Source organism: Arachis hypogaea, chromosome 1 (genome assembly GCF_003086295.3).
Source record: "Arachis hypogaea cultivar Tifrunner chromosome 1, arahy.Tifrunner.gnm2.J5K5, whole genome shotgun sequence".
In the NCBI taxonomy this organism is placed as follows: domain Eukaryota; kingdom Viridiplantae; phylum Streptophyta; class Magnoliopsida; order Fabales; family Fabaceae; genus Arachis; species Arachis hypogaea.
The window spans coordinates 30,359,534-30,378,874 of NC_092036.1; the positions used below are offsets into that span (position 1 = coordinate 30,359,534).

General features: G+C 34.7%; 1 protein-coding gene across 2 annotated transcripts; it reads right to left on the reverse strand.

Moving 5' to 3' along the window:
* Positions 1 to 5,817: 5,817 nt before the first annotated feature.
* On the reverse strand, positions 5,818 to 10,365 carry LOC112801231 (tobamovirus multiplication protein 2A). Of its 2 annotated transcripts, none has more exons than XM_025843857.3 (7): positions 10,165 to 10,365; positions 9,280 to 9,581; positions 8,343 to 8,442; positions 8,087 to 8,167; positions 7,906 to 8,010; positions 7,446 to 7,658; positions 5,818 to 6,305 (listed from the first exon to the last, which is right to left on the reverse strand). In XM_025843857.3, exons 2-7 carry the CDS (start codon positions 9,507 to 9,509, stop codon positions 6,198 to 6,200), a joined length of 837 nt encoding a protein of 278 aa, XP_025699642.1. In that variant the 5' UTR covers positions 9,510 to 9,581; positions 10,165 to 10,365; the 3' UTR covers positions 5,818 to 6,197. The 2 variants fall into 2 exon arrangements, with proteins under 2 accessions (XP_025699642.1, XP_072052912.1); XM_072196811.1 differs by having other exon boundaries at positions 9,280 to 9,703; positions 10,165 to 10,277.
* Between the last annotated feature and the right edge of the window lie 8,976 nt (positions 10,366 to 19,341).

Here is a 19,341-nt window from a genome sequence, read left to right on the forward strand (position 1 = left end):
TGAAGAAGAAGCATAAAGAATGTTCCAAAACTATTCCATTGGTGTCTTCAAGAAGGATTTATGCTCCCGATGCTTGAGAGTTAGAGGCACCGTCAACATATAGTGTCCATTCTGCTGGCATATCATCGGAGATATGAGCAGTAAACTCGGCAACAAAGTCGACAAGGTATTGTGATTTTATTGAGCCTCAGAATCGGTATTTGATATCAAACTCAGATAATTCTATTGACCACTTTATTAATCTTCCAACTAGTTCTGGTTTTGTGAGCACTTGTCGTAGCAGCTGGTCGATTTGAACATTAATGGTATGACTCTAGAAATAAGGTCGGAGACACCTAGTTGAGAATGCTAAGGCGAGAGTGAACTTTTCTATCTTTGGGTAGGGAAGCTTGAAATTTTGCAATGATTTGCTGGTAAAGTAAACAGGTTGTTGGATCTTTTCCCTCTCTATAATAAGAACATAACTAATTGCCCAGTTAGTTATAGATAGATAAAGATAAAGTTCTTCTCCAAGTTCAGACTTTTGTAAAATGGGAGGATTTGAAAGAATAGTTTTTAAATTTGAAAAAGTAGTTTCGTATTCATAATCCCATTTGAAGTTGTTTTTCTTTTTGAGTAATTGAAAAAAGTGGAAAGATTTGGAAGCTAAACAAGGTAAATATCTTGATAAAGCAATGAGTCTTCCTGTTAATTGTTGGACCTCTTTGACAATTTGAGGACTTTGCATGTCCAAAACAACTCAGCATTTTTCTGAATTTGCCTCTATACCTCGGCTTGTCAAAAGAAAACCAAGAAATTTAGCTCCTTGGACACCAAAGGCGCATTTCTCAGGGTTTATCCTCATGTTGTATTATCGAATTTGTGTGAAAATCTCCTCAAGATCGTGCACGTGAGATTTGCCGACTTTGGTTTCGGCAACCATGTCATCAACATAAACTTCGATGTTTTGACCAATTTGCTTGGCGAACATTTTGTTCATGAGTCTCTGGTAAGTAGCTCTTGTATTCTTAAGGCCCAAGGGCATAACTTTATAACAAAAATTGCCATATTCAGTTATGAAAGCAGTTTTATCTTGGTCTGATGGATGCATGAGGATCTGGTTATAACTAGAGTATGCATCCATAAAACTTAGAAGTTCTATAGCCTGATGAATTATCAACTAAAGCATCAATGGATGGTAAAGGATATGCATCTTAAGGACATGCTTTATTTAAATCAGTAAAGTCGACGCACATGCGCCATTTACCATTATGTTTCTTTACCATGACAACATTAGCTAACCATGTTGTAAACCAAATTTCTCGAATGAAGTTGGCGTCAATGAGCTTGGTCTCCTCCAGGGACGCTGCTTTTTTATCCAAGGTTGCGCTTTTTTTGCGTTATAGGTCAGACTAATGAGTTAATTGTCAGTTTATGAGATATTACAGAAGGATCAATGCCTGTATGTCAGCAGGGGTCCAAGTGAAGAGGTCGGCATTTTGTTGGAGGAATAGGACAAGTTTTTCCCTTTTGTCAGTCAGCATAGTTGAACCTACAAAAGTGAACTTGTTTGGATCGTTAGTTAAAGTGATTTTCACTAACTCCTCCATCAGGGTAGGACGATCTTGAAACTCGTGGGTCTAACTCGGATAAAGAAGGAAGCTCGAGTGAGTTGTGGAAAACATTTACTTGTGCACCTATAGCTCAGTTAGGCATTTTGAGACTGATGTTATAACGATGCCGAGCTTCACGGTGGTCACTGTGAATTGTTGCAACAAGGTTGTCTTGTACACAAAACTTCACACAGAGATGAATTGTAGATATAATTGCGCCGAACTTATTCAAAAAAGGCCGGCCAAGTATTAAGTTATAAGGACTGATCAACCATAAGGTATTGAACATCTAAAAGTTTTTTTTAGAGGATTCTTAGCAAGTGTGTTTTGTAACCACACTGGTCCCAACACGGGTACTCATTCACCTGAAAATCTTACCAGGTCTTTAGTGGATGGTTGTAGTATGTTATTACTCAACTTCATCTTCTAAAATGTGGAGTAGAATAGAATATCGCACTGCTTCCTAAGTCCAGCAAGACTTTTCGAACTATTAGGTCTCCCAGTTGAATAGAGATGACAACTGGGTCGTCTAAATTAAGTTCGGTTAAATTGAAATCTAACGGTTGGAATGTCATTTCAGGGAAGGTCGACACAATTTGATGATTGTTAATGGTGCTTTCTACAATGAGCATAGCTCGGTAAGTACATTTGCAAGCATAGCTTGATGCTCCACCATCGGCGAAGCATCCAGATATGCAATTAATGACACATCGGGGTTGGTTGGGCTAAGCTATATGCGCTTTGTCCTTATCTCGAGAAGATTGACCTACAGAAGATGAGTCAAATTGATGTGTGTTGCGCTTTTAGATGTGGCCGCTGAAGTATTTGTCCAAATGTCCTTGCCGAGCTAAGCGCTCAAGCAAGTCTTTGGCGATGACACACTCATAGGTAGTGTGTTCATGCTTCTGGTGAAAAGCACAATAATTTGTCTTGTCCATATTTTTGGTATCTTGGTATGTTCTGGCTTTTCAATGAGGTTTGATTAGCTTCGAATTTAGTATTTCTTTGATGATTTTCTCCCTTTCGGTGTGAACTGGGTATAAGAATCATAATGTGGTGCCAGCCGGAAAGGTTTTTTGTTGTCCCGAGCTTTATCGTCATCCTTACTATTTTGATTCTTCTCATATTTCCGAGCTTGGCATAGCTCTTTGATTTCTATTTGACCTTTAGCCTTTTCGCGAAACTCGACCAAGATTTTGGGTTTGGCCACTGTGATAGTTTCTTGAAACTTTCCTGGGCAGAAATAGCATGCAGGTGCACCCTGGGGTGGAGGTTTGGAATGCTCACTGCCACTTTGGTGAAGCGGGTGATATAATCCTTTAAACTTTTGTGCTGCCCTTACTTGATGGTGTTCAGATAGTCAAAATCATGTAAATAGAAGGAAGACGCAGCGAACTAATCTTCGAATTGCTTGGCGAGCTCCTGAAAGCCTGAAATTGAATCTGTAGGCGAAGATAAAAACCAATCAAGTGCAGAACCGTCTAAAAAAGTAGGAAAACAATGACATAGAATAGGATCAGAAGCACTGTTTACGATCACCAAAGATTGGAATTTCTTGATGTGTTTTTTCGGGTCTCCTATGCCATCGTAGGGAGTCAATGTGAGTGGTAAGGTGAAGTTCCTAGGCAGTTTGAAACTCATAACATCGGCCGTGAATGGACCAATTCATCATCATCATCATCATTTTGCTGGTTTTCCTCTGGTTGTTGAGTTTTCGAAATGTGTGTTGGATCGGAATGTTCTTCATCGATCTTCTGGCTGCTCATTGTTATTATTTTCAATCTGAGTATTGGTTAGCTCGGCTATTTGATTCACCATTCGTTTATTTTCTTCCGTCATGCGCTGATTAGCCTGTTGTAACTCCGTTACTATTCGAAGAAGCTCAGATGGTGTGGGGAGAGGCAGGTCAGCCATGAGCAGGTATGGGAGTTTTAGAACCTATAGAAAGAAGGGTTTTTATCTCGAGGCCCCACGATGGGAGTCAATTGTTCTTGTGGAAGTTGACCAATGTATAGCTCGTCCGCCGGTAAATACTTGTAAGCTTTCCGTCAGGATAAGGTATACATCAGCATTGAAAGAACAAAAGATAGGTACCTGCAAAAGGTACTCCGGCGCTCAAGTTAGTAAGTGAGTAATAGGTTTTGCAGAATAATGAATCAAATAAATATTTTACCTCCTTTTTATATCTTGGAATGAAGCATCGATAGTTATACTCTTGAATAATTCGTATTAATGGAGAATAATAACATATCAGAACGTTATAATATTTTTTTTATGTCCATTATTGATAACTAATCTATAATGTATACTGTCAAATTATAGCATTAAGGATGAATTATAAGGCCATATCAATATTTTTTTTTATTCTCTTGGCTCACAAAACTATTTTACCATAGAATTATCCACAACATATATAGAATGGAACAATATGTCATTAGGTGCTTTGAATTCGCTCTTCTAAAAACAAGAGCTACATTGTTCGTTTAGAGACTTTTTACTTAAAAGATATGGGATTTGTAATAAGAAAATACTGAGTCGAGTTTAATTGTCCAAACAAAATTAAATTTGAGTCAGGAATAGTGAGCTTCCTTTATAATAGTTATTTTATAACACAATTTATTCCGTCTTAATGATCCTTCTAAAACGTTGTTTCATTAATAATAATAATAATAATAATAATAATAATAATAATAATAATAATAATAATAATATTTTCGAAGAGATACCAAGTTGTCCTATTTTACATTCCATGTATAATAGCTTCATTAGTGATTAACAAAAGAAAGGATAAAATATTGCTTTAGTTTCTAACATTTGAACCAAAGTTATAATTTTGTTCTTAATATTTGAAATATTTTATTTTTATCTTAAATATCATATTTTATCCCATTTTAATCCTTAGTCAAAATTAATTTTTTTAAAAAAAAATATTCTTTCTTTTGTTATGATTTTCTTTTAGGTACCATAAAAAATATAGGGTACTTTTAGAAGAAATTTTTGTATTTTAACCAAAAATTAAAATAAGACAAAAAATATTTGAAATAAAAATAGAATGTTTTAAATATTAGAAAAAAACTAATATAAAAACTATTCGTCCAACGAAAATAATCCTTGAGATGTCATTGGATATGACGTTTAGCTAGAAACCTAAATGTTTGATAAAAGAAATTCAGAGACCGATTTTTACTTTCACTCGAAAATGTTATATGCCAATGTAATTTTGGCATAAATGTATCATGAATTGAAGGCAGCAGCTTGCATTTTTGCCAATAGGATGACCAGATTAAAAGTTAAAAATACTTCCTCAAATGTTCTTTTTTTTTTATAGGACACTTGCTCAAATGTTAATCCAGCAAAATAACAAAATAAATGAAAAAGAGCAAAATTTATATTTTCAACAAAGTCTACACATTTTTACGTCAACACTTTCAAGTTTGAGAAATTATTGAACTCTTTTGTAATACATTTATGTGTGCTGCAAAACTTTTGCAACCTTCAAACAGAAACAAGTTTGCACATAAACAGACACCACCTAATCATCCAGACTGGCCCGCATAATCCGTCAAAAAAGACAGATTAGGCTGAAAATTTAAAACTTCTAAACTTAAAAAACTCGTCTAATTCGTACCACCTAATCTATGAACTTTAGCAGGCTTCGGCAGGACACGGTGAGTTTTTCCGGCGGATCAGGCGTCTTTTTGTTTAGTCTTTTTTTACAAATTTCTATTATATTGATCTACAAGAGAATAAAAGTGATAATTAAAGATGTTTTAAGTTATATGTTAAATTATATTTTATGTTTGATTAATATAAACTTAAAGATGTTTAATTATATATTTTAGACATTGTTTTGCTTTGAAGTTTGGACAATGTTAATTTTATTATTTTATTTCAAAAAACTTATTTTATGATTATGTTTATTACATATTTATAATTATAAAAATTTTTATATTTGTAAATTTAAAAATTATAAATTTATTGAAATGGTTATAAAATTACATATATTGTTTAATATTTAATAGTTTATAAAAAAAAAAAGAGTTTTGGTAAGTTTGACCCGCCAACCCACCGTGAGCTGGACCGCCTCACTAGGTAGGACGTGACGGACTTCCCTGATTGCCATCCTACATGCAGCATAGTCTATACTGAGTGTTTGAAAACACTTCCAAAATTATATCCACAACTTCTTGCACCAATTTCTCTTCACATTACTAACTCGGTGACAAACACAGGAACACTTCAGAATCATTACATAAAAAGCATTGGTTTCAACTTTTACAAGAGAATAATATCAACCTCATAAACACTGATTTCATTCGCTGGGTTAAACTATGGACATAAACATAAGCAACATCATAACAATACTAATGTCTCACCCAGAATGTTACACACATACACACAACAAACTGAAGACGTTGTTGTCATTGTAACAGAAAAAAAGTGGAGATGGGGATCATGTGAAGTGGAACTTGTGTACAAACTTGAGACACACAAAACGATTTGACTTTTTTTTTTCCCCTTTTCGTGAGACAACCTTCTAATCTCAAGTCATTGCCAAACAATCATTCGAAGTCAACCTGGCAAAGCTTTGGAGGGATACATATATCACATGATGGTGCAACGGCTCCTTTCTTCAGTTGGTTGCGGATTTGGTTGCTGGAACCTGTGCGACTCTGATGGATTGTATGTAAATTCAGATGTATCCAAACCATACTGCATGAGGAGCATGATTAGTGTCAGACAGCCGCATACAATACCGTAATCATTTTTTTCATTATAATAATAATAGTAATAATAAGTAATGATTCTGCAAGGATTGTGCCATTGTTAGATAAAAAGCCATTTATGAAAATGTACCATTGTACCTATTTGCTAAAAGCTTTCAGGCAATAAAATATCACTGAACTTTTAAAAGCAAAATCAAGGAGGTAAGTTTGCTAATTTGCCTAAGCATCTTTCAAAGGAGTTTATAGGCAATTATACTTGTTATTGAGGAAAAAAACAAACAAAAACCAAAACAAAGTATGAACCTTCCATGGTTCAAGAGACCTTTACCACAGTGTAATAGCACAAATGATCAATGAGATGAGCAAGGATGAATTTGGGTAGGTGTTCGGTTTGCTGACAATTTGAGTGCTGAAACCTAAGCTCAAAGTCATCTTGTTGAAATGACCTTAGTTTGGTCTAATCTAACAAGTATTCATGCTCAATGAGCCAAGTTCAAACTCTATATCACCAATTCATTACTCTAACTCTCGCCAAGACAAAATCGGCTGTAATTAACCATGTTCATCAATCGGCAATCAACTGGTAAGGCTAACTCAACGCACAAGGTTCCCCCACCTGGTGGGGACTGAGAAGGGTAAGCATACATTGTTTGACACTTTGACCTCCATAAATGGAGAGGTTTTTTGCATGATTTAAACCCGTGATTTCCAAATCACAAGGTATCAACTTTATTGCTGGGAAGTCCCACCTTCAAGCAGCAATCAAAAACACAGTCCCAGATACTAAAGGATTTAAAAGGAAATTAAAAAAAGGATGAGTTTTTACTCAATAAAATAGGTTAAATTATATTCTAATTACTCAATGTTATATCTAATTAGGTTGCAGACTAATGAACCAAACTTGTGAAAGATAAAGAATGGGCCATTTATTATGAGTTTAATTTTAGTCTCAATCCAAGGCATGAGCTTAGCTTGGTAAGCTAGAAAAAACAAGCCTTGAGCTCGTCAGCCAAACTTAGCTTGTTGCCAGCCTGACACAGTTAACAGTTACACGGATGAAAAAAGAAAACAGAATCACAAACAAGAAGAATGGACAAAGTAAACTGCAGAGAAAAAAAGATTGCACCTTTTCCCTCATCCGTGTACTCCATGCATCATTTCTGCTTGGGCGCTGATCAAGTGTGCCGGCAACTGGTACACCTGTTACTGGGCTAGCTGGTTTGTTATTGAGCAAAGGTTGACGGGCCTGGTGCCTTGGATTAATGTACTCTTCATCACTATCATAATCTACTTGCTTGTTTGAGGCCCTAACAATAAGTGCTAACAAGAAAAGAAGGGCCTGCAATTCCAGAAACATAACAAGGCACATCACATCCACCTTATCAATAAAATAACCAATTTACTTTCTTGATTAAAAAAAAAGGTCATGCCCAAAAATAAGATGGTATTACTTCGAAACATCCTTTCTAGAGGTGATTGTTCATCCTAGTGGGTGCACCTATTTTCCATGAGTATATGCACAGGACACATGGCCACAAAACAACATTGCTTTCTTTTGAATTCCAATCATATCAGTTCTTGCTTACCTCGAATACAACAATTCCAAGAGCAACCCACCTCACAATATCCCAGTTCTCTCTTAGAAATCCGTATACCATATCAAAATATCCCGTTTCATCTTGTGGAATTTCCTGAAAGAAATATAATCTGTAATTTGCTGAATATAACATCAATTTCACACCCCAATTAAACATTGAAAGAAATAACCTTTTTCCAGCCTTTGTCGAAAAATATAACGGCTGCAAAAGCCAGCTCTAGCAAGATCAATAGTATCACCAAAAATGCATACTTTGCTGGGTTAAGGAAATAGTCATTCCTTTGAGATAAATATATTAAATAGTTATAATTAAAACAGAAAGAGAATGTGGAAGAGATTATTCATCTCATGCTTTTGTATGCTAGTGGAAAATTTAGGAGCCAATTGAATATCTTGCCTACAACAAAAGACAATCTATAAGGATACACAGCTCAGGCAGCACACACTCCGTGTCATAGATGCGACACATCCAAAACAAGAAATGACAAACAGAATCGCCCCAACACCAATGAAAGCATATAAAAACCTGCATGCATGAACACAAGCAGTGAAAGAAAGTTCAATGACAGAAGCTTGAGCTTTGTCAACTTCCTCAAATAGAAGTAGCAACGTAAATGTGGCAATAACTCAATCATTGTGGTGAATGCAGACCAAATTCATGAAGCACACAAGACTACATCTGGTATTTTTCTCTAGTTGTCTTTCAAATTGAAGGAATAAAAGAACTTCAAATTCACATTTTGCATAGAAATCTAACAACAACAAAAACAACAACAACAACCAAGCCTTGTCCCACTAAGTGAGGTCGGCTACATGAATCAAACGACGCCATTGTGCTCTGTCATGTATCATGTCTACAGAGAGACCGTTTACATGTAGATTTTTTTTGCATAGAAATCTACACAGTTAATAAGCCAAGTCCATTATTAACTTTGATTCCTTCAACCCTGGCAATAAGAATGAACCTAATGCATCATTTGCACCAAATTAGTGAAGCGTGACTAGCCCTTCTACAGTTTTATATGTTACATAACTAAAATCTATTAGTAGCCATCCCAAATACTTCACATTGCAGCTCTTACTGAGCTTTGATCAAATAGAAATTGAATGGGTTCAACTCCTATGAGGTTAGCACAAAGTTCTGATTCAATTTTACGGATTATCTTCTCTAAAGTAAGTTGGAGTGAATTTTCCTTTTTCTAAAATACATAAACTAAAAAAGAAGTAAAAAAAATGAAAAATTAAAAACCAGCAAAATATTGCAGCAGCAAAATTTATAACAAAAGAATTATTATTTCCTCATTACTCTACAACTAGTCCCACAACACATTTCTCAATTGATAGAAAAGAGCATCATCCATACCAAGCCTTCGGCAAATCATCATAAATGCTGTCGGAGAGATTCACAGCTACAAGCATTGGACGGCCAAGTTGAACAAGAGTCTGATCAGTAGGAACTATTAAAGTGTCATGCGGACGGTTATTGTATTGAACCAGCAGATAAATCCCATAGCCCACCATGGCCAGACCAGCAAGGGACATAAAGAAGTTCAGAACCTTCAGAAGGCACTCCCAGCAACCCTTACAACCCATCCTCCCCTACCTATAATACCCTTCAACTCCTCAACCAGAATTCAATAATGTGACCAATTCCAACTATAATTTCTGAGGAAAGAAAACGAAAGGCATTTCCATCAGTACTAATGTCAAATAAGACCAGTAATTCAAGCAGTCAGATTCAACCTTAACAGAGACGCCGAAGTCTTAACTAATGCTCCATATACAACCTTAACAAGCAGAAAAAACAATGACAATCACTTAGTCACATATATTTTCAACCTTAGGGGTTCTAAGAAGACAATTGTCTAGGTCAATTGCTCTGGTATATTCTAACCCATAACCTTATTTTTTCTCATTCTTTATTCAGAAACATAATCACCTAAGAGAAAATATTATGTCACTGAAATCAATAACATTGTTATAATTTTCCAATATGAATAATTAGGATGTCCCCAATTATTTATTTATATATTTATTAACATTGACCATGTTAGTTATGAGACTATCGACCAAAATTCCGACAGAATCTAGCTCAGGAAATTCGTAAGGATGCAATCTACTAAAAAATAAAAAATAAAAAAGAATCAAATAAGAGAAAATGTAAAAGGTTAAAATTAAAATCAAAATAAAGGTACGGAAAAAAAAATGTTGATGAGAGCTGCGATACATAGAAGTGAGAATCACTCACAGTTAGAACTCCGATTGACAAAGCTTTCCCTTTTTCTGATCCTCTCGCTTCTCGAAATCGCTCAAATATAGAAAATGGAACAGCAAAGAAAGAAAAAAGAAAACGGTGACCGGAATAGAAAAAAGAAAATACAATTAAATTTAATTAACTTAAATGACATTAATACCCTTGTGTGTTGCTGGTTTGGCACACACATTGGCGTTAAACAATTCTATCTTTCTTGTAATTTTAGCAAACTTTCAATTAATTCTTCCCCGTTTAAAAGCTTATAATTGATTTCACGTCAAATACAAAAGTAAATGTTCGAATAACATTTCATATTTTTAAATAAAAATAGTTACTAATGATCTAATTAAAAAAAAAATCTAATACATGAATTGACTGAAAAATTTTAAATCGTAAAGGCTCAATTAAAAATTTGATAAAATTAGAAAGACCGATCGAATAATTAAACATAAAAAAATAAATAAATTTAAAAGTAATTATTTTTATTTTTCTTTTTAAGATTTAAGTTTTATAAATTATTTGTTAATTTTTTACTATAAATAATTATTTAAAAAATAATATAATAATTAAATAAAACTTTTAAAATATTATATATTCTCAACCTATAAAAATAAAACTCAGTTTTTAACTCTTTAAGTATTTATACAATTATTTCAACAATCATATTATATACATCAAAAAATTAATCATCAAATTATATAACCAATAATTTTATAAATCAAGTACAACCTAATATAAAGAAATTAATTAATTATGTAAGTTGTCTCGTTTTCTGAAAGAGCAATAATAATGAAAATTATGTTATTATTAATTATATATTTAGTAGCTAAAAAATTGTTTAGTCTATTCTTTTTCTGACTATAAATAATTAAATATATAATTTATAAATTAAATATTTTTTGGTGTATATAATGAAAGAAAAACAAAGAAAAGAAGAAAAAATAGGACTCAAAAAAATATAAATTTAGATAATTTTTTAAACTCTCTCCTTTAAAAAAAGGTTGTAATATTATTGGAAGATAAATCCTATCTATTACTTTATTATATTTGTGAGTTCTATTTTTTGTTATTTAAATTTTGTCTACACTTAACAATTAATATTAAAGTGATCTGTCTTAATATTTTAAGTCTAGTGTTTCAAATTTTTAAAAGTATGTTCATGTACAGTTATGTTATATTTATCATGTAGATATCTTAAACAGCTTAAAAACACAATTCGGAGTATGTCCAAGAACATAACCAATCCATCTCTCAGCCTCTACAAATAATATCATGAGCCCAAAGTTATAAAAAAAAAATACTATAAATGTAACACTCTACCAATGATAATGAGGCATTACGACACTTAGAAAAAAATACATATATAGTTATAAAATGATAATATTATAACTAGAAACCCGTAAAAAAAATTTAAACATCGAAAACCGTTAAACACACACGAACGTGTTAAATCGATAACATTATATACAAAAATGGAATATATCACGAGTCTAAAGTGAAGATTCATAATAACGTATATACATATTAGTTACTAGTCTCGACTCGCGAAGAAAAGCCGGCTAAAATATTATAATAGTGGGGAATATATAAAATAGAAATGTTATTTCTCCAAACAAAAACCTTTAAGAGGAATATATAATCATATATAACAAAGTTTTAAAAGTGGAGACATCTCTAGTGTCAAAACAAAATATCACAAAAAAATTATCTTCTCGTCATCACCTGAAATTTCGCACTCTAAACAAAGTGTGTTGCGTCCTGCATCTAAAAAACAAAAAATTCACGACGGGTGAGAACCCGAAGGTTCCCATTAGGATAACAGTTCTGAATAAAAACTACATAAGAAAATGCGAATCCTTTAAGAAATCCTGATCTGCAATTTCGCAGGAATCCAAGTCTAGAGTCTTAATTAATCCATGCAGGGTATAATTGCTAAGGTAAGAGTATTTTAAATTATCACCAATCTTATTCATTTTCAACAGCCATCATCATTAATTTCAATTTCTATTCTTTTAATAGAAATGCAAACACACACACAAGAAATCATACCAAACAATGACAAATAAGAATATTTAGAACAAGTAATACAATTAGCAGTTAAACAGAATTATCAGCTAGACAAACCAAAATAATTATGCACACCCAAGCAATGGCAAACAAATACACATGATGCATGCATGTCCTATTGGCCGTAAGCTCACGTGTTGGTTATATTGCCAGACTTGATACATCCGGTAGCTAACCCAAATATCATCTCTCTTTTGCGCACCCCATGAGGAACATCCTAGACTTATCACAAGCCGGTTTGAGGAGGGAGAGTGCCCTGTCACATCTTGGGAGGGAGAATGCTTTGTCATCTTCTCACTAGGAGCATCACCTAGACTTATCACAAGCTGGTCTTGGGAGGGAGAGTGTCCTGTCACGTTTTGGGAGAGAGAGTACCCTGTCAAATTGCAATCAGAGAAAATGTGAGAAAATATATACTGAATTTATCACAAACCGGTCTCAGGAGGGAAAATGTCCTGTTACGTTCTAGGAGGGAGAGTGTCCTGTCACCTTCCCCACATCCATATCGCAACTTTGAACAAGCGGGACAAAACTACTATTCGTGCCCAGTGCCGATACCCCTATCAACCACGCAAGCGAGACAAACCCACATTCTTGCAACGCAAGCGGGACAAAACCCACGTCCTTACCAACCAATAATCAAATTTAAATCATAATCATGCAAGTGGAACAAAATTCACGTCCTTGCAAATCAATCATCCATCATAATCAATTTCATTAATGACATAATCAATCATCATCAATCATAATCTCACTTCTCATCATAATTATCATATCAAATCTTATTTTGGTCGTAACCTCGAATCAAATCTAATCTCTCTCATAATAAACATAATTCTCCTCATGATCATCAATAGCATATCTTCTCATCGATTATTCACAATCAAACATAACTATAGTGATAACCAAGACTATGATAAAAACAAAATCACAATTCTATATAATCATATTTATCACAGAAATAATTATTTTTGAGCCGTGAACGGAATAAAACCACCGTTCTCACCGTGGACGAGACAAAACAATCATTCTCACATAACATCATACTAAACAAGCGGGACCTTATTACTGTCCTTTCCAGGCAAGTAAGCAATATCACATTTATTGTAAATTCACAATTTCAACCAATTTCGGAGGATATAACCCATCATAATCTCAGTCCTTTATTAAAGTAATCAACCTCCTCAATTCGTGAGGGGGACTATGCTACCGTTCTCACCGTGAAAGGGACGAACCACCATCCCCACAATATTTTAAAAAAATTATTTTATAAGTTTAATAGGGAAGTAACCCAATTTAAATTCATTAATCTCATTCCCAATATAATCAAGGTTAAAAATATAATTTTCAGAGTTCATACGAAGGTTACAAGGAGTTACGAGCTCGCCGCAAAAAATTAATAGTTCAAAATCAGTATTTTTAAAAAAGCAGTACAATCGTGTGTATGAGGATTTCATGTGTACGCACAAAACTGCAATGATGCGTACGCGGAGATCTTCGTTTGGCCACTAACTTTGCAGAATTCTGCATAATTTAGTTTTAACCACCGATTTTTAAACACCCATAACTTTTTCTCCAAAAATTATTTTCCTTCCATTCTTTGATGGTCTTAAAATAGATGTTTCCAATTTTATTTCAAATCAAAGTTCATCAATTTTCAAATTTCAAACGCCAAGTTATGGCCCTCCAAAATTTAACCAAAATTTACTAAAAACACATTTCTGCAACATCCAAAACAACCCTTTTCAAAACTTTTTTCTTTTGCAACCAATACCCAATTTTTGCCTTAACCATTATACAATTTTCATCCACTTAAAATCACACAATTTGACACTTCTAAAATCTCAATGTCACTCACCCTCAATCTTATTGCTCATGAAAAGTTTCCAAACAAACAACAATATCCACTCCAAAATGTGCCACATGTCACTTTCTCATTGCAATTGAAATCAAATCTTTCTCTTCAAAATTAAGAAATTCTCCCTCCTCCCTCTTTCTTTCTCTATTTTTCTTATTCCTTCAACTATTCTATCTATTTTATATATCATTATCAATATCAATGACTAATTATTAATTTGACAATCAAAATGTACAACATGACATTTTTTAATTGCATTAAAATTAAAAATAAAATATTAAAATTGAAATTAAAATATATGTATATTATGTATCATATATTACTATCTAATTTAATAATCAAATGTGTCACATGACACTCTTTTATTAAAATTGAGAGAAAATAATTTTTTTTTCAAAATTAATAAACTCTGATCTCTAAATTCTCTCATTTACCTCTCTGCAATTTTCTGTTTCTCTCTATTATTTTTACTCTATATATAAATTTATATTTTATATTAATAATTTGACAAATCAAAATATGTCATTTAATATTTTTTTACAGTTAACAAACTCTCACTCTGGACAGAGTTCACAGGGTGGAAGCTGGAGGATAATAAGGAGAATGTGATCCCAAACATAAGTAGAAGAGGAAGTGGAGGAGATCAGTTAATCAAAAGCCAACCCCTGGTAGTCTAATCAAAAGCTTTTCCAAATTATCTTGTAATGGCGTCAATACAAAAACCAAGATCCACATCAAGCCTAACACAGAAAATCAAAATTCTCTCGCACTAGACCTGCACATTCATATCCCAAATCAAATATTACCTATTTCTCTGTCTCAAAATAGTAGTAAGGAACATGACCCTACAGGAGCCGAGGAGGTAATGAGGGAGTCATTTTATAGGGAGGAAGTAGGCACATTCCAGCCGGATAGTAAATCTGGTAAAGACTCTAGAAGCTTAAAGAGGCAGAAGATTAAGCATTTAGCACGACAAAGCAATGATGCTGGAAACATCAAGATGGTTACAGGGATGAAACGTAATACGGAGACTAGGGAGGAGGTGGAGGAAGGTCAGATTGAGAAAGTAGGGTCAGTAGAGAGAAATGTTGACTGGGGTGAGGGTGCCAACCCATCAAAGGCACCAATGGGGCTATGAAGTTGATAATATAGAACTATCGGGGTTTGGGGAAACCCCTGACAGTTCACAACATCAAAGGAATGCAAAACTCCCATTCCCCCGAGGTGGTGTTCTTATGTGAGACAAAGAACCAATCCTCGCTAGTAGAAAGACAGCTAAAAAGTGTGGGTCTCACGGAGGTATGTTGTGTTAATCCTAATGGCACGGCAGGAGGCTTGGCTCTGGCATGGAGGGAAGGAGCGAAGGTGAAGGTGAATAGCAGTGCAGAATTTTATATATCCTTCTCAATTGAAGATCAAGAGAGAAAAATCACATGAAAGATGTTAGGGGTTCACCTCCACAGTACTGACCAGCTGAGAGATACTCAATATGAGACCTTGTTGGAGATTATTAGACAGCTCGGAGAAAGATATGTTGTCATTGGTAATTTTAATGCCATATTATCATCAGATGAAAAGGAGGAAGGAAGGGAGAAATCATTTCAATCCATTCAGAAGTTTCAAAACTTTATGAATCATGGATGCCTGGTGGATATGGGGTATCTAGGGGAAAAATTTACATGGTGGAATCGGAGTTGTCAAGAGAGAGTAATCAGAGAAAGACTAGATAGAGCTTTTTTATCTCTAAAACTGAGGGAAGAATATCCATGGGCTACACTCACACACTTGGATGATATTGGTTCAGACCATCGCCCTCTGCTATTAAACTCAAATTCAGCAACCATCAAGAGTAAAAGGAGGTTCAAATTTCGAGAGAGATGGTGTGGGGAGGAGATGACAGATTCAATAGTTAAGGAGGTGTGGCAAACAAGCTTCTCTGGCTCACCAATGTTCCAATTGTTTCAGAAACTAAAACGCTGCAGATCTGAAATAGTTAAATGGCAAGCTTCGGGGATAGGAAATTCTAGAAAAGAAATGGAGAAGATTGCGACTAAACTATCGGTGTTGAAGGAAGATCCCAGCTCTGCTAATAAAATAGAGATCTTACAGCTAGAGAAAGAGTTGAGTAATGCATGTATTATGGAGAAAAGGTTCTGGAGGGAGAAAGCTAAAATTAATTGGCTTAAATGGGGAGATCAAAACACAAAATTTTTTCACTCCAAGAGTCAAGTTAGAAACAGGAAAAATAAGATATGGAGGTTAGAGGATGAGAATGGAGAGTGGTGTACTACTCCAGAAACAATTGGGGCGAGAGCACAAAGATACTTTGAAGAGTTGTTTATAATAGGAAATCCTCAAGATCCTTCCCATGTGCTGGCTGGGTTGAGAAAGAAGGTCTCCTCTGAGACTAATCGGCACCTTACTAAACCGATTAGTGAAGAGGAAATTAAGAGGGTAGTTTTTTCTATTAACCTGGGGGCTGCCCCGGGAGATGATGGATTCACGACAAAATTTTTCTAATTTTATTGGAGAATCATCGGAGGGGATATATGCAGGGCAGTTAAGAGCTTCTTTGGTGGAGGAAGAATACTAAAGAGCTTCAACCATACTCAAATTTGTCTAACTCCAAAGATTCCAAATGCAGAAAATATGTTGCAGATCCGACCCATCAGCCTAAGCACTATATTTTATAAAATTATTTTCAAGGTACTTGTTAATCGCTTGCAGCCTCTTATGAATAAAATAATTAGTGACAATCAGAGTGCATTTATTAGAGGAAGACTTATTAGTGATAATATTCTTGTGGCTCATGAATGCATGCATTTCTTAAAGAATAAATCATTTGGGGGCACTGATCTAGCTCTAAAGGTGGATATGAGCAAAGCCTATGATCGAGTGGAATGGAGTTTTGTGTGGTTCATAATGAAAAAACTTGGTTTTTGTCAGAGGTGGATAGCATGGGTAAAGGAATGTGTCACTATTATTTCTTATTCTGTTATTGTGGAAAATTCTCCTATTGGTTTCTTTAAACCAAGTAGAGGGCTCCGACAAGGAGATCCCCTCTCACCCTACCTTTTTCTATTATGCGCAAAAGGTCTATCATTTCTGCTCCACAAAGGAGAACAGGATAACCTATTTCAGGGGGCTTCGGTTGAACAGTAGATATCCGTCCATCAACCACCTTTTATTCGCTGATGACTCTTTACTATTCTGTAAAGCAACTCCACATAATTGCGCTAATTTGATTAATGTTATTCAATAGTATGGCTCCCTAAGCGGTCAGATTATCAATTCCAGTAAGTCTACAGTATTTTTCAGTAAGACTACACCTCATGCTATTAAGGAAGAAATCGCTACTTTTCTTAGAGTCCCTAATATTGGTGCACAAGACAAATATTTGGGTCTCCCATCTATTGTTAACAGATCTAAAAGTCAAACATTTGCTTATGTAAAGGATAAGGTGTCAAAGAAGCTACAAGGTTGGAAGCGTCAACTATTGTCAGCAAGTGGAAGAGAAATCTTAATCAAAGCTGTGGGGTGTGCTATACCTGTCTATACTCTAACTTGTTTCAAACTGCCCGAATCATTATTAGATGATATTCACAAAATGATGATGCAATTCTGGTGGGGTCAAAAACAGAATGAAAAAAAACTCCAATGGATCAGCTGGGATACAATGAGCAGAATTAAAGAGGAAAGTAGTATGGGGTTTAAAGATCTCAAAGCGTTTAATCTGGCGATGCTGGCAAAACAGGGATGGAGACTAATGACTAAACCAAATTCTATGTTTTATAAAGTCTTTAAAAGCAAATATTTTAGACTTACCTCTTTTTTAGGAGCGAAACCAAGCCTGAGACCATCTTGGGCTTGGCAGAGCTTATTGGAAGGCAGAAAAGTACTGGAACAAGGTACCAAATGGAAAGTCACGACACAGGGTATAGTAAAATTCAAAGAAGAACCATGGTTTGGTAACTTACCTCCCTTTCGAGTACAGAAAGAAGACTGTAGTGATGGAAATCTGATCTGGCTAAGACAACTATTCAATGAGATAGGGGGTTAGAATACACAGCTCATTCATAGTAAGTTCAGTCCCAACATAGCACAACAAATCTGCCAAATAGACATTGAAGAAGGTGAAGATTCAATCAGGTGGATAAAGCATGATTCAGGTCAGTACAATGTTAAAACGGGATATGAAGTAGCTTATAAGTTTTTTCATAGGCCTATGGAAGATCTTCATGTCAGATTTCAAAGTAGACAACTATGGAGGAGCATCTGGGAGGTTCGATGCCAACCAAAAATCAAGGCATTTCTTTAGAAATTTGCTCACGAAGGACTAGCAGTGAAGACAAATCTTCATAAGAGGATACCTCAGATCCCCAATTTATGCCCGCGATGTTCTTCACTGCCAGAAACGCACCTCCATGCTCTGATTTTCTGTCCGGGAGTTGTGCAAGTCTGGAATCAATCACCAGTAACAAGTGTGATTCCCAGAAATCCGACTATGGAACCATGGGAGTGGTTGTGTCAGTTGATGGAAGCGGTGAGAAGAAGAAGAGACTCAAAAGAAAAAATCAGTCAAGTGGGTTACCTTCTATGGCAGATCTGGTTGTCCAGGAACGCTCTCATTTTTGAAAATTGTAGAGTTGAGGTTGGGAAAATTCTGTCCCAAGCTCTGACATTTGCAGAAGAATTTGGACGACTTGGGAGGCATAGCAACTGAAACTAAAGAGGAGAGAATAGCTTGTCCTTTTTGTTTTAATCTCTACTGCTTTAGCTTGGTATTATTGTTTCTGGGAGTTCCCCAAATTTTTATTATTATATATGCTTATCCCTATTTGTGTGGGTATTGTAATTGAATCATTTAATTGCAATAAAAGTATTATCTTTGAAAAAAAAACAAACTCTCACTCTCACTCTCATTCTTCATCTTTATCTTTGGTTTAATTACTTTGTTGGTCCTTATAGTTTCGCAAAATTTTTAATTAGGTCCTTATACTTTTTCTCCTTTTAATTGAGTCTTTGCACCAAATTTTTTTTAATTGAGTCTCTATGCTTTTTTTCTTTTATTTGAGTCCCTGCACCAATTTTTTTTAGTTGGGTCCCTATACAATTAAGCCAATTACTACCAAGAGGGATCTAATTGAAAAAAAATTGATGCAGGAACCCAATTAAAAGGAAAAAAAGTATAGGGACCTAATTGAAAATATCGCAAAACTATAGAGACCAACAGAGTAATTAAACAT